Source organism: Nyctibius grandis, chromosome 10 (genome assembly GCF_013368605.1).
Source record: "Nyctibius grandis isolate bNycGra1 chromosome 10, bNycGra1.pri, whole genome shotgun sequence".
Classification (NCBI taxonomy): domain Eukaryota; kingdom Metazoa; phylum Chordata; class Aves; order Nyctibiiformes; family Nyctibiidae; genus Nyctibius; species Nyctibius grandis.
Window position 1 is genome coordinate 2,513,528 of NC_090667.1, and position 16,801 is coordinate 2,530,328.

Here is a 16,801-nt window from a genome sequence, read left to right on the forward strand (position 1 = left end):
TTTCTATTTAAATTCAGAAGGAAATCAGTCTTCATACATCAAGGTGGAAGATGGCTGCCAGCTGCAGTCAGGGAAGCATCTCCCCCCTGTACCGCAGAATTAAAAGATCATGTAATTATAGTTGATCTAGTGCCCACAGAAGTCAAAGGAAAGCCATTCATTGACTGTAATGGGCTTTGGAGCAGCTTCAAAATTTCTCCAGCATCTGTAGTCCTGACACCTTGGAAACCAAAAGACTCTCAGTTTAACTACACCCATCCACAGCTGAAAAAAAAAAAGAAGAAAGTGTTTTCACATCTCTTTCATCTAATATAAACACAACCCAGCACAACTGACCATCAACTGTCTATTAAATGGACTATTTGTTGAAGGAAATAAGTATGGCAAGTTAGTATTTACCCGTGGACCATCTGACAGCAATCAAGGCTTTGTTTCCTTTGAAAGAAAAGTGTCAGCTTTCAACCTAAAAGACTCAAACCTTTTGTCCAAAACAAACAAAAAAAAAATCTGGAAAGTGTAAGCCAGGATTGCCCCTCCTTTCACCAAAAGCTCTTTTTTCATTATCCTGGTTCATCCATGAGCATGGGATAATAAAAGCAGGCACAGAGTAAGTGTGCTGCAGCTCTCACCTTCGTGGTGGTTTCTGTTAGATATTTTTAAGTTTCAAAGTTTTTCAGCTTTTCAACAGAAAGCCAGATCTTCCACCAAGGCAAGGCAACAAGCATAATCCCCCACCCTCACACATTTTCCAATCATCTAATTTCCTCAGGTAAAAACCATTATCCACAAAAATTACCATTTTAGGGAAAAAAAGGCCTGAATCTTAAAATCAGATCACAGCATATCACAAAATTTATAATAAATCCTTTCATGTGCATAACAAACACTTCATCCTATTATTTTTTGCTAGCACTATCTGCTCTGCACACATTTTAATACTGAACAGGTTTCTGAAGGAGGCTTTTGTTGACTTATTTCATAGGCACTATTGAGGGCTTTTGTGACCAAGATGTATTTACCATGTTTGCAGTTCTTCAGACATACTTAACTCCCCAACTACCATCACTTTCTCTCCTCTCCATCCACGGATCTAAGAAGCCTTCTGACAGAGAAGCTCATTATATTCAACTCATTTCTGAAAAAAAGGTATGGTTTCATCCCTCCAAATGAAAGTCAAGTCTCACCTGTCCTGTGAAGGCAATGAGAAGTCAGCCTAACCGAGCCTGCAGATTTGGTGTCTAGAGGCATTGATCTCAAAATCCAGTTATTGCTCTAAAGCAACATTTTCCAAGCACCCACATGATCTGTCCTGCTTTCAAAAATTGCTATATTTAAGTTCTTGTAGGTGTTGGTTACTTTCATTGGGAAGTAAACTTTGGAGACACAAATCATATACGAAACAAGACCAGGGTACTTCCACAAAATTTTATTCATTAAGTTCACTTTCACAAAACTGGATTCAGTCTCCATGTCTATGATGAATTGCACCACAAGCTCTATAGCTAGAGCATGACCGAAATGTCTCCACATCCAGGCTGCCAAGACACTCTTCTGCATCTCAAAGCAACCTTGAACCATCCAAGAGCCCTTCTCAGTCTGAGATCAAGGGAAGCCCAATAAAACTGGATTTCTTCATGAAGAGTGGCAGAAGTTTGACCAAACACACACATATGCTGGAAACCTGGGCTAAAGAGATTTCACCCTTAGCAACATTTAATTTATTCAAGACTCTGGTGCCTCAGCCTCACAGCAAAAAAAAAAAAAAAACAAAAAAACAAACCAATAAAACAAAACCAAAACCAACCCCAAAAAAACCAAAAGGAGATTATTTGCCCAGATAAAAAGTTACCCTTGGACCTGGCCTTTTTCATTTATACAGTAAAACAGTGGTAGTTACAACCTCTTCCCAATGTACAGGATGCCTGAGGCAACTAGAGAAGCTGCTGGAACAATACAGGGGAATGCATTAATCTGTTGAACAGGAGAGTGCCACCCGCTTCACATTATACCAAGACAGATGAGGCAAGCAACTGCCTGATTCGGAAAACATCTGCTAACAAAAATCAAAATTAATGATAACCAGAATGAGCTCTTTGATGGCCGATTCTCACCCAGCTGCCAGGAACCATCAAAGAGCCACTCGCGGCAGCAGCCAATTAGTTACTAACACAAAAGGGTTCACAGGAGCTCAGGGCACCGGCACAACTCGTGTTTAACACTGCTGCACCTTTGGGATTTGCAGTGTGCTGATGCATGGAAAGCCTTGTCTGGACCTTTTTCTCCCTGAAATGCTCCAGGGTCCGAGTTTAGATCCTCTGCCAGCACCCAACAAAACTTGATTTGCATCCCCAATACCATCATGCAGTTCTGTGCTGAAAGCAACTTTTCATTGGGGGAAAAAAAAAAAAATAATCTACAATTTGCAACACTAAGAACTGTCAGGCGAGCGTTAGGAGGCAGCCTCTTTGAAATCCCACAGCAGTACACTCTTTCAAGTGTGTAAACTCATGTTTGTTTCAAAAAATTACTTCAAGAATACTCAACACCACCACACACATTGAAAGAAAACTGTTTTTTTTTCTTACCTTTTCTTCTTGTAACTTCAAATCTTCTGGAGTCCTATAATGAAAAAGAAAATTTTTTGTGGTTTTTTTTTTAGACACAAGAATTGTTCAAATGCAACATGAACAGAAGCCCCTAAAAACATTAGTCATTGTCCCAGAGAAGCATCTATGAAGCTCTACACAATAACTGAGGAATAATTACAAGCATACATTTCAGTTTGTCCACAGATATTTAATGGATCAATATATCACCTAGAATGATTCATCATTCTGTGATAAGTTACATGGTAGAGCACAATATCTTCCTTTAAAATGGATTTTTTTTCTATTATTGTTAAAAGGGAGCAGCTAGGAGGGTTATTATTACTATACCAAGGAATTAGGGTTGAGGAGGGAAGAGTGATTACAGGTATTTTTAGCAGAGATTTGTTCAAATACCTGAATAATTTCAAAGCAACCGGACTACTCATGCTACACACCACCAGCTCTACTAAAGAAACTGCTTTTAAAAAGACATTGCACAAAGTCTCTAAGGGTATTGCATTCCCAGACAACACTATCTACTTATGCTAATGGTGAGACTCCAGATGAACAAATATTTAATTGCAAGCAGTAACATTATTTATGGGTGTCCTGGTTTCATGGGATAAAATTTATAAAAGCAAGTTTCTGTTAGATTTTGTTTCAGTTTTTGGCCAGCCATGGTGATCAAGGGCAGCTGACCCAGGCTGGCCCACAGGTGTATTTTAGATCATTAACATCAAGTTCACTACAAAAGGCAAAGCTTGCTGGGGAGGAGGGGGCTCTTTTTGCTCTCCTCCCTCTTTCTCATTCCCAATAATTGCTATTTCTGGAGCAACTTGCTGCAGCTCTGTAGCTAAGTATAATTTTGTGTGTTTTCAATTATCATTGATACTGGTTTCTTTATTTTACTAAATCTGTCTAACTTTAAATCCACAAGTCTCCCTCCTTTTCCTAATTCCCTTCCTCAATTGAGGAGGGGACATTGGGTGAGAGAAAAACTGTTATTGTTTAGCCTCGGGTGCAGGCTAAATGAAGACAATGGGTTAATTACAAATACTTATTTCCATCATTCAAGTTACTTCTTGCAACCAGTATTAAAAATAGTGGAATTACGAAGGACTCTAAAGACCACCTTGCCTGGAGTCACATTGACCTGGACAGTGCCCACTGACAGGTGATGCAGGATTAACCCCACTGAGTGCAAACTCCAACCTGGAAGATCCCAAAGTGCCACCAGGCCCCAGCTCTGTCTACCACCATGGTACCCCCCTCAGCACAGCCACAGGGAAGAGGAGCAAGCTCTCCAGATCCCTGCCAACAGCTCATAAGGCTCATAAGTGCCTTGTGGATGTGCCTTGTTTAACCTCATTTCATTCACTTAGTGCTCACTGTTCTCAGATGTTTATCAGAGAATGAAATAACAAAAAGGTTTGTTTCTCTCCTCATTTATAAAAATAACACACAGCCTCCCCAGACAGCTGAGCTCTCTGGCCCACCTGATGCTTACTATAGTTTTATTTGTACTTCTTCACTTTTTTTTTTTTTAAATGAAGTATGTCCCTGCAGGCCATGTTTAGACAAAGGGAAGTAAAGGACAGCAGTACACATCTCACGAAATACATCCACAGTCCCCTTCTGCGGTACAGAACGTCCTGCACAGGGTAATTGGAAATACAGAAAGCTGCCACTGGAGCACACAATAAAAGATACAGAGCTTTTCAAAAGGACAGAAGATAGAAATAAACAAAAGAATGAAAGTCAGCTTATGGAGGTTAACAGCAGTACCTGCTCAGCTACCTCCTGAAGGCCTTACCTCCCGAAGGCCTCATCTCCCTCACCCGAGTACGTCAGACAGCATCAGGTCATTCAGAACGAGGTGTTTTATTCAAGGATGTAATATCACACACACGGCACATTACAGTGTTGTAGTTACTCATTTACTGCCTACAGAAATGCTCCTTTCTGCCTCCTGTCCCTCTGCCAGAACCTCAGCAAGGCCCAGCTCCAACTGAGGGGTTCCTCTAGACCAGGGGACCACATCACATCGCACATTTCCCGGCCCAGCTCTGCTCAAATGTGATGACATTTATACTGTGCCCATCGTCACCGGTTGTGTAGGCAGGAGATGCTGCTTCTCTGTCCTACAAGTGACCAGCAAGCTGTTTTTCTCAAAAACAAAGCTGTCACCAAAACCAAGAAGGATCAGAACAACAGCAATGGTCTCCTTGGTACCCTCCCAGTCAACTGAGAGGCCGAACAAAAAACGGCTATTTGCTTATAAAAATGCTAAGTTATTCCCCATAGGATGTTACCTCAGTGATCTCGAGAAGTATGTAAAATGGCATTCAAGATTAGTACAGACTTCAAAGCATTTATCCTCTTTAGGCAGCAAAGCTCTGAGCTGCGCAGACAGTTATACTCCAGGGACCTCTCAGAGCTTTTCAAAATATTAGTTTGAGAGGTGGGGCACAGGATAAAAAAATTCAGATACAGCCTGCTATCATTAAGCCCGTGTACATGTAATACATGCAAAAAGGAAGAGTACTTTTAAAGTTCCCCTGGAGCCCCTCACTTTAACAAGCTGTTTGAATTCTCTGCAGTTCAAAAGCTTAGAAACACTAAAACTAATCACAACTATTACATTGATCAAAAGAAAAAAAAAAGACAATCACACTCTAAAAAATTCAAGTGTCAGCTCCCTTGTATTAAATATCCTTTTGGTTTTTCCATGAAAAGAACTGCACAGACATCGTGAAAAACAAAGGATGGTCTTCAAAGCTTCCCTTCTTTTACTCTGTTCCCCTTATAATTATAAGCTCTAATGAATGTAAACTACCCCAAAAAAACAGATGCAGGATTCAGAGGAAAAGCTTGTTAGAAATGCAATGGGAGAATGTGAGGTCAGGCTGCAAGTCATCGCTTCTCATTACCTGGGAGAATATCAGCACTTGCTATGTCTCCCAAAACGTCCCCTTGCATGGAGAAAAGACCAATGGCATTGGGAACGCTCAATATTTCAGAAAAATGGGAAAAATACCTGGCAACCATGGCTGGGCTTCAAAAAGCCATCAGCTCCAGGTAGAGACACAACTGTAGTTTCTATCCCTCTAGTAAAGTGAAACAATAGCAAGGACTCATTTTTCTTAGTTTGCCTCAGCCAAATAATTTCTCTCTTCTGTAGCACAGAAAAGAAGAAACGATGCTAATTTTTCTCCTTGAAGGCACGGTGAACATAAGATCTTTCTATTAGTGATCTAATACACCACTAAGAGCCATTACCAGCAAGTCTGGCCACAGGCACACCACAGTGCCACACGCTATGACTTGTGCAATCTCTTCACAAAAAGGAGTAGTCGCCCTTTCTTTGAAGTGTAAGATACTGCTCTCAAGTAAAAAAATCACACGAAGGTTTTAATAGTGTTACTAGTAGGGAACCAAACTATTTTGATAAAAATGACACTAAAGTTCTCGAATGCATTGCCTGAGGAGTAATACTTTTCTGCAGAAGCCATAAAGCAGATGGTTATAAATGAGACTTATTTCATGGGCACCATTTAATGACTGCAAATTCCTTTAACTAAAAATCTAATTTTATCAGGGCATAAATCGTATGCTTTGAAGGGAAAAATTTGTTTCAGATCTCTCATTCCTTCCATAAAGCTTCTTCATGAATACCATTTTAAATAGCATTTCGTTAATGCAATACAACAGTTTTATTTGTCAAGGTTTGCTTTTAGCACCTATTTTCCTCCTTTTTAATGTTAGTTAATTGAATGCAGAATAAAAGGTCCTTCTCTTCCGTATCTGAAGTGCCTAATCATTACGTGGAAATCAACATAGCATGTTTGCTCCAGTATTGCTTTTCACCAGACACGTAGCTACTGAAAACCTACATCTCCAAAAGACTAACCAACCCAGTGTCAGCGCATGAGAGCAGATACAGCGTCCTCAAGTACAATTACTAATCCTACCTGGATTAGGAGGGACAAAAATAAAAATCAGAAATACAGTTCACTCCCTGCTGTCGCACAGCTTCACTCCCCTGTAGCTGCTGTGTGTTGCACAAACACCTGCGTGAACCTTATGCAATTTAACAACTGTTTTGCACAAAGCCCTTTTCTGCTCTTACAAAAAGGGAACGCCAGTCTTTCAGGAGACAGCTTCTAGATGTCCTGCCAAGACATAATAGCAGGTTTGTGTCAGAGTCTCCTGATTAATGCTGAATCGTGGGCCCACAGACGAGCAGAGCACTTCTGGAACGAAGAATCAGACTTCATTCAGAACAAATATGCAGGGAACTTCATTGTGCAGCATTAAAACACAACTACACGGGGAGAATACACAATATAGTACAGTGCTTGATTGCCAATGCGCAGCAAACTGATTTACTGACAAACATTAGTGATGGATCCAAGCAGCAAAACCACTTTCAGGTTGTTTGGTATCAAGGTAAATAAAGCCTTTAAACGCCTCTGTACAAAAACATATCTACATTTGTCCCATATATCCACAAAGAACATACTGTGCACTAGACAACACAGCAGTGCTCTCTTCTTCCTGCAAATCCCTGTAGCAGGGAGAGCAGGCTACGTGAGCCTTGGCTCTTCTGCTGCTGAAGCAGGAGGTCCCTCATCTCCTGGCTCGGCTGGAAAGGGCAGGGGGGGCATCACACTGTTTGCAGGGAGCACACAGCACCTTCCTAGCTCAGGCTCCGATTTCCACCAAAACACTTTATGGTCAAAGGTTTCTTTTCTCAAATATTGTCTATTACTTCAGTCTCCAATGAATTCATGGGTTTTTGCACTCTTTGATAATGGAAGATTTGGCTTCAGCTCTCCCATGGTTGAACAAACTCAAGTTTGCTGGACAGCCGTATTCGCTGTCTTGGTGTACACCCTTCGGGGTGCTGCTTTGGAGTGGCCTAAGCAAGTAAAGCTCAGGAAACGTAGAAGAACCACCACTACGCTAAGAATACCAATTTCTCTGTTAAGATCACTTCAGCTTAGCTTTATCACACCAGTGCTAACGAGCAGTTGACCACGTTCGCTTGCTAGAGCTGCACTCAAGTAAATGAGGCGGGGGGGTGGGCAAGGAAGGACCATGTGCCTGTTCCTCTTGGATTTATAACTACAGGCCAGACCAATGCCCTGCAGGGCTGATTTCTGATTTGGAAAACAATGATCTATGAAGCCCAAGAGACTGCTGTACCAAACTGTGGTGACTTGTTTGTCATGTAGAAATCCAATTCCCACACCTCAAGGGCAATCCCTATTAATAACACCCACATATTCTCTCCAGCCAAGGAATGCACAGGCAGAGCAGAACAGTCATGTGGATGCTCTAACTACACGAAATGATTATTGCAGCATGAGCAAGGGACGGTCATTCAGAAACAAAGCTAATCCAGGACTGTCTGCTGGACGCACAGGACAAAACAGAGCTTCTCCAAAGCTTTAAAACACCCATGGGAGTGGGGACAAGATGCACACACACAAACATGTTGCTCTTGAAGTTCTCCTCAACTCTAGGAAAATGACATAATCCAGCCTTTCACCAGGTAATATTAACCATCTACAGCAGGTTAAAAAAGCGTCGTTAGCGATTTAGAATTCATCATCATGCTTGATGCAGGTATAAAATCACATCAGTAGAAGATGCTGTCCATGATTAAAAGCAATCTGTTAATCTGGATCCTACAACTGTGGACCACACATTAAAGGGTAGAGTATAATACACACCTTTAGCAGCCTTTTAAATAAAAATATGCCAACTCACTACTAAAATTGCCCATGGTTTGACAACAACTACAACCACACATGCTTTGTCACACACTTGGACATTTGTGCCACACAATCCTGTCCCACAAGGCACTCGGACAGCCCCAACGCTGTCCCTGCACATGCACATGTGGTCACGTGCAATACCCTGCGTTCTAATTTGAAGAGAAAAGTGAGCCCACTTTGCAAGGTCAGTAATTAAGCAGTCACAATTAGGCTTGAAATTGGGAAAGACAAGTTCCTGTCTGCTGTTTCTTCCTAGTTTTCCTTTGACTAAAACCTGAGGATGAGTCCTTATAACCCAGACATGCACAGAGACACATCATAAGCAGGAATCACAGAGCAATCGCTCAATGTAGTATTTCAAGGAGTAAATCTTCACAGTACCATGTCTCTTTGTAGTTCTCTATTTCTTTCCCAACTTCCTCCATTTCCAGAGCACTATTTCCAGACATCTGTACGTGGCTGTGCATTTGCCATCCTCTTTTCGTCGGCAGCCTCTGATCCCACAAGTGTGATGCTTAACATGTACCACCAAGTTTAGTACCAAACAGGTACCAACCACCCTTCAGTACAGCAATTCATAGGAAAACCTTGCAGTGTTTTCAGTCTCCTATCCTTTAATACTGATGGAGATCAGGTCAAAAGGAGCCCCTTCTTTATGCCCATAAGCAAAGGTTAACATAGGGGACTTTGCCAAAACCAATTAATGTAGCAGATGGAAGTGATGCAGAACAGGTAACACATTTCAGACCCAGAAGTTGTCTGTATTGCTGGACTGCAGCAACCCTCTTACCAGATACTCTGTGGAAGAGACTGCAGTGCTTGTGCAGGGGGATAAAGCAAATTCAGCACATGCAGCTGTGCTCACGCCGGGTCTCTCACTAAATGAGACATTACCTCTGCACACACCAAGCCTCCAGGGACCTGCTCTCAGGATCAGCCTAACTGCTGTACAATTTCTAAATATACAGCCCTGACTCATTTAGCAAATTAATAAAGAAGTGGCTGTTCCTATTAATAGATTATCATCCCAGGGATTTTTTTGTTTCCCCTCAGAGCATGCCCTTCCTTATCTAAAAGGAGGGGTCAAGAAAATTACACTGACATCCAGTCCAGGGCTAGGTGAGACGCTCTGTATATGGACTGTAGCATTTGCAGTGGTTACGACTAATATGCAGCTTAGTTTGACAGTCAGGATTTGCTGTTTACAACCATGAACACAGAATATTTTCAAACAAAAGATGCTAATGAGGCAGAGAATATCCACTTTACTTCTTTGAGCCAGGCACGAGGAAGAAAATAAATCACACACTGCTGTTTAGAGGAAGCTTGCCATCAGTACAGACGCTGGCAATTTAGATTTGTCCTGTCTGGTATAAACACAGAGAGAAGCTCTGATGTCTCACATCGTACAGTATCATCTGCTCACCCATACGGTAGCTAATTGAGATAATCGCTGCATCTCTGATTTTACTCACTACTATTTCTGGACTTCAGATGAGAAACACCAGGTACAGCTCCATAAATTTCCACATTGTCACAGGGAAGCTCATGGGATGCCTGTTTTAAAAACCTCAAACTTGCTGATGTACCCTTCCTAATCGAAAAACTAAGAATTCCCCTGCCTGATGGTAAGAAGGACTTTAAGCAGAACTGTCATCCTTTAAAAACTACTGCTACAGGGTTTTTTTTGAAGGGACAATATGCTACATTTGGAAAATTAGTCAATATTTAGTCTTTTAAGGTTAAGTAGCTTCTGAACAGAATATCAGAAAACAAACCTCTGCCACATCAGAGCCAAGTTAGAAATGCCTTTTTTTTTTTATTTGCAAGATGTTTTACTCTAGTCTTATTCTCTGCTTCAGGAACATATCAGCATTTCCCCACCTAGCTATGATTTTTCACAGTTGCTCAAGTGTGACATGAGAAAAACTTACTGAAATTTCCTTCCCGGGGTCAGTTTGTGCCGCAGCCCTGGGGGACAGCATCCAAGCACTAGCTACCTCCAGCTACAGCACCGAAATTCAAGGTCATTAGTACCGAAGGCACCACTTAACCCGCAGGGAGGGCAGCCCTGCGGCAGCCGGTGGTCCTGGGTGCTGTCAGCTGGAAGGTGATAGCCCCCAGCGAGCTGGGCAGTCCAGGACCACCGAGAGGTATCACATGCTGCATCTTCCCAGAGGCTTCAAAAAATAAAGCAAGTAGGATTTTGGTTCTGTGAGGGGCTGCATACAAGAGGGTTTCATCTTTAAGCTGTGCTATAGATGCATCCTGACAATCTCACTATTGAACCATAAACATCTACGTAAAGTAAAATTCTTCAAATTTTATGCTCTTGTTCAAGTATACAGTTCCTGCCTTGTTCCCAGTAACCCAACGTTCAAACTTTCTGGTACTCCAAGCATAATGGCATCTCATAAGATACAGCATTTATTAAACCCTCTGGGTACCATCCCCTAAGATACAGCATTTGTTAAACCCTCTGGGTACCATCCCCTAAGATACAGCATTTGTTAAACCCTCTGGGTACACGGGAAGGGGTAGGTGGGGTTTGGGGATGCAAATGAAGGACCCCAACACGTGTATCCAAATAGGATGAAAACATTCCACAGCACCTTGAACTGCAGATACTCTGATAACCAGCACCCAGGGCAAGAGCTTCTCATCTCCAGAGGGATAATACACTAGTTAAGATTGAGGATAGCCTACAAACAGCAATTACAGCTTGTCAGAGATACCACAGAAATGCAGGGAACAAGGAGTGAATTATCAGTACATACCAAAGTGATACAAAAATAAATTTAAGTCTTGTCTCCCTTTACCTTCACGAATGTTCAAAGCAGGAGCAGGCTGTAGCCCAGGATAGATTTTAATTCAAGTCTGATTCTTTCCTTCCTTTCTCCAAACTGACTTACAAGCAGGAAGAGCACACACACGTAAGAGAATACATTACTAATAATAATTCTTAAAATAAATACCAGGATATTAGATCTCCAACTGCATATAAAATTGATACACTGTACCTGTCTGATTCCAAGCTCATGCTCTGAAATTATGCCTCTATTTGAATTATAAGCAAAAGCTTTTCTCAAAAGGCTTTGCATTTTTGTACCTCACTCCCCAAAGCACTCCTTTCATAGCCTGTCACATTAGGAAACACAGCTTTGCTGGGGGAAGGAGCACAAAATCACCCCCACGACTCCCCTGCTGCTCGGAATGGCCAACTGTGGTCTCTGCCTGCAGCAGTAAGTGAAACAACATTTAAGAATTCTGAAGATAATTAGGAATTTCAGCAATAATTGATATTCTTGGACAAGTGCAGTTGAGGCTGTGAGTGGACTCCAGAGGGATGCTTCATCCTGTGCAAGATAGCACCGAAGGGCTGGTATGACCCAGTGTCTGCAGTCACAGTGAAGGTTAAGGTGACATTTATTACTCAGATTTTACACAGTTCAGGTGCCATGCAAGTAATAACTACTGAACAAACGATGAATCTCCTAAACAGCCAATACCTTGCAAATGCCAGTAAGAAAGTTATGGTACTTTTAAGAAATGAACATGCTTGCTACATTCATTAGCATAAAAATAAGTGTTGGTATAACTACACGTGATACTTTGAGGTTGGCAATACAATTTAAGGCATAAGCCAGATAAGGTAACAAACATAATGGGTAAAAATTATCAAGGAACTGAAATAATATTGGCACAGCTGGTCTAGTTTACCCTTGAACTGTGCTGTCACAGTCCAAATTCGATATATCACTGCACACCAGCAGTGTCTTGCTCCTTACAGGGAACAGACAGTTAAGGTGCATCAGAGGTACGAACATCTTGCAGCACGGAGAGGGGAAATGCAAATGTTCCAGTGGATCTGCAAGAGCCACTGGTACTCGTGTGAGCACTCAGAGCATCCCTGTGAGCCCTGCGCTGGAGGAGCCTCCCCAGGACACAGCTCTTCTCCCCGCAGCCTCCCCAGGACACAGCTCTTCTCCCCGCAGGAGTGTGGGGTGCTTGGCACATGTTTCTGGTGTCTCATGAGACTTCTTAACTGGGAGTGTGGGTAACAAATAGAGCATGGTGTGAAAGCCAAATGAAAGCAATTAAGTATTTCTACAAAGCCACAGAGCGGTTCTGGTTGTGTAGCCCGGAGCAGACCACAGGACGCCTGCCAGTCTGTACTGCAACCGCTCAGGAGCCATCAGTGACATCCAAACATTTCCTTTAACAATTCAGCACAAACCAACTGTACATGTACCACAACACGGGATTATTCTCCACTTTCACACTATCCAGCTAGGACAATATTTGTTCAGGCTACCTGCCAGCAGTGCCCTGAAAAACACAATACAGAATTTAATTTGAGACACAGCACTGTGCCGACTTGTCTTTGAGGAGCTCCCTGCAGCAGATGGGAGACCCACTCCTGGAAGAGCTGATGAAGACATGCAGTGCTGCTCTGCTGCACCATGGGTTGAGAAGAGATGAGAAGCTTGCCCCAAGAACCATGGTAAAACCAGCTTGGCTTTGCTACATACAGAAAAGCAGCCTCTCACACAAAGCAGGGAGAAGGAAGAGGAAAGCTGGCTGTTAAATTTCAATGTTCAATAAGATGCTTTTGTAAAAAACTCCAGCAGGTTGAAAAATCAGCCTGAGCTACTAGTGTGGATTACCTCACAGAGCCTGAGCGGAGAGCAGTACTGCTGGCTCTCCACCAGAATCTCCTGGCCAAGTTCTCCTTCAAATCTGAACTCCAGGGTTACTTCAGATCCAGGTTGTTAATATCTCTTCTGCTGTGCTCATGCTGGAACCTCCCTTCAGCCACCACTGGTGGCAATGACTTGCAGAGCTATGTTTTTGAGAATTCCTTTCAAGAAAGGAGAGGTGACCCCAGATTGCATTACCTGGTGCTTCATGGGCAACTCAAAGCCCTTCTAAGCCATCACAGAGATGCCCATGAAATGTGGTCACCTCCAAACTGTCCACCTTTAGCAGGCAATCAAGCCTTGCTGAAGGCAGAGGCAAAACCTGCCCAAAAACATCACCCCAGAGCCTACAAACTCTATGTTCAGGTATTCTGGCATATACACTACTCAGTAGGATTTAGTCCTGTGACGGTTCAACCCAGGGAAGCTGCACCTCCTAGCTCCACACAAGTCCATGGGCAGCACCCAGAAGCTTCAAGAGCTTTCTAGCACCCTCACAATGTAAAGTTCCACAATGTAAAAGTGACAGCAATATTCTCCAAAAATTACTATGGACAAGGTAAATTGCAGCTCTTCAGTTAAATACAAACATTGTCCTTTTTTTTAATTATGTTTCTATTTTAATTCATTCTTCACCCATGGAATTTCAGACTGCATGCACATATTTATTAACTGTTCTAATCAGGACTAAAAACATTTCAGAAAGCAAACCTCTTCTCAGGAACACCCCATAAATTTGAGAGCTGGAAGGCTAAGCATCAGGAAAACACACACCACTGCTGCGTTAGAGTTAATTTCTCATGCAGAAGGGCTGTACATTGCAGTCTACGGCCTCAAGACTTATTTTTCCTTTATAAATGCAAAGCACAACTGCAATAATTCTACCACAGACCATGAAGAAATCGATTTAGCAATCTGAACATAAATTAAGCAATGTTTTTGATTCAGTAAACTTGTTCCTATGTAGATCAGAACAAGTATTAGTGAAGGTCAGTGACCCATACCCAAGTATTTGCTTTCATGAAGTTCTTAGGAATTTTAGATCAGAGCACACACATCAAATTATTTGACCTGTAAATTAGCCCTTTACACATTTATAAAGTGATTTTAGTGAATTAATAGGAGCTTTTCTATTTGTGACTCAATATTTTAAACATGTGTTAATGGAATTACATATTAATCAAACCACGAATTTGGTAACTAACAAACACTTCTCATGCGTAAGGAGCTCCAAATTGAACAAAGCCCAGTGTCATTAGAAAAGGATTTCAGATTATTTTTATTATTAAAAATGTATTATGGCTAAACTATTCTCTGAAAGATAAACTAAACATTTTGAAAGAAAAGAGCAGTTACCTCAATTTCACTGACCTACCTGAAAGCTACATTCAGGGCTTCCAGATTGATCTTGGTGTTTGGTGCCACACTGTATAAATACTATTTCTTGTGGAACAAACTTTCTGTACAGTTACTTTTTTAAACATCTGCATTATAACTTACATCCCTTGGAGCTATTTAAACTGCATTCTTTGTACATTAAAAATTTTAATATTCATACGTGTTATAAATTCTGTGCAAATCTGAACAAATACATTTCTAGCTTAGATCCTTTCACCTCAAGCAAGATCAAGTAATTGGTACAGTAACTTCATGGGTTTTAGAGGAAGATCAAATGAATTAATGTCTTTCAAGTAGTCTAATAGTTCTACAATTTATGTTAAAGTGAATCATTTGAGTAATGAATTTAATTCCTCAGAGTAACTTTTTCAAAAAAAATCAAAACTAATATGCTTTAGTGAAGAATGAGGCTTTTTAAATGCAAAAAAGCATGCAAAATATTTAATTATTTTTAATAAAAAAGCAAAGGTGATCCGTGACAATACAAGACCATGTTTAACAGAGTGCCAGTGTACTACTACCCGAGTCTACACAGCAACAAAAGAACAGCGGAGGCGCAGAGGGGAACTGGTTTTCTTCACTTTTACAAAACAGAGGATGGATACCTCAAGGAAAAAGTACACCTGAGACAGAACTCCAGAATCTCCAACTCCACTGAAATGATTTTCAAGTCCTGCTGAGCAGCAAAAAGCATCTTTTTAATTGGCTTAAACTGCTTTATTGAAACAATGCACACAACTGTGGGTATTTGTAGATGGGATGTGACTGGGAGAAATGGGATTCTCCAACTAGAACAAAATCCTGAGGCTTAAGTAGATCCAATTGCAGCATGAATCTACCAGGGCTCATCATTAGCCTGGCACTGACTAATGTGCCTGCCAGTATGTAAGTGTTCTAGGCAATGGCAGTTAAAAAAAAACACCAAAGTCTCTTTTCCCTCGCCTCCCCCACCATCTCCCACTTTCAGGCATTTGAGCAATCATTTTGCAAGCCTACGATAATCAGGAACTAATTAAATAACTAAAATTGTTTCAGCATTCATCATTTCCTTTGCATGAAAATCACATTTCTGGATTTTATGGCCTTATTCACATGCCTCAGATTCAGACATGAAAATCAGCCTACCCACACCTGTGCAGCCAGCCATACTGCCAGCTCCGGTCCCAAAAGCCACCGTCCCTGTGGGGACAGCCTGCACCAGACACCCATCAGAACAAGGACCTGCTTAACCCACACCACTGCAACAAACACCAACGCTGTCATCTTCAGCACTGAAAACAGGTTCAGTTGCTTCTCCACTCCCACAGGCACAGGGATTGAATGCTGAAGAGTGCATTACTGTCCTGCATTAACACATGAGGAGTCCCACCTCCCCATCGAGCCAGGCATTAGAGGTCCTCTCCAGCTGGATGAAGATCACCATCCCTCGCTGTGGCCACCGTGCTCCCTTGGTCCCTTTCCGACTACTTTGCGCTTCGCAGGGGTTTGACATCAGAAAATCAGGAGGCAAATGCTCTGTGCAGTAACTTTGCTGGTTCTCTCAGAACCACCTATGGCTCAGTTTTCCATTATTTGAGCAGCAAAAGGACTTATTTCAGCTTCCCCTGAAGATCCAGAGACCCAAATGAAGAGCCAGCACAAAGTTTGCTTATTAAATTTAGTTTCATTGGTCCCAGCAGCCCCAGGACAGAGCATACTACAAAGTCTTTGGGGCAAAGACGGCGTCCCCACAATGGCCAGATGCACAATTTCACTCCCTGAGCCATGGCAATATACTCAAAAAGTGTAAGAGCCTCTGCTTGAGTTTGTACCCAATCATTGTTTCTTCACTGACCTCCTCAGCAGGTGTTTAACACAAATATACATGGATAAACCCTCACTTGTTTTCTCTTTTCACAGCATGGAGAGCCTAAACACAACACAGAAATAGAAACACAAGAGATGTAGCTGCAGCAGCAACTGATGTACAGTACCTCTTGATGCAACCTCCCCGCATCCGAATACAGCCTTCTGCTCCTGTCCACGTCCATCCATCCCCTCGTGACCGATGGGAAAACCCCAAGCAATACAAGAGACAACCAAAAGCTTCTCGATTTCATCATTTCACGGCTGTTGAAAACAAGAAAACAGTCATAAAACAATCATCTCACTACAAAAGCCAGCTCAGATTCAATAACACTGCGGATGCTTCAGCTGACTGTGCCCATCCACATGGTCAGTGCCGATGGAGCTTTGCAGACTCCCCACAGCACATGCAGCAAGACATTGATTTTCCTGTGTTGCACCCATCAGCCTATTGGCAATGAATTCCCACAGCGTAGCAGTTTTGTGA

General features: G+C 42.0%; 1 protein-coding gene across 2 annotated transcripts in view; it reads right to left on the reverse strand.

Moving 5' to 3' along the window:
• The window catches only part of FSTL4 (follistatin like 4), a 219,524-nt gene extending 202,953 nt beyond the window's left edge, over positions 1–16,571 (reverse strand). For both annotated transcript variants that reach the window (XM_068409411.1, XM_068409410.1), the window contains exons 1-2: positions 16,443–16,571; positions 2,586–2,619 (exon numbers count right to left, since the gene is read on the reverse strand). In XM_068409411.1, the coding sequence (XP_068265512.1) occupies positions 2,586–2,619; positions 16,443–16,571 (163 nt within the window). The remainder of the gene's footprint in view (positions 1–2,585; positions 2,620–16,442) is intronic.
• Between the last annotated feature and the right edge of the window lie 230 nt (positions 16,572–16,801).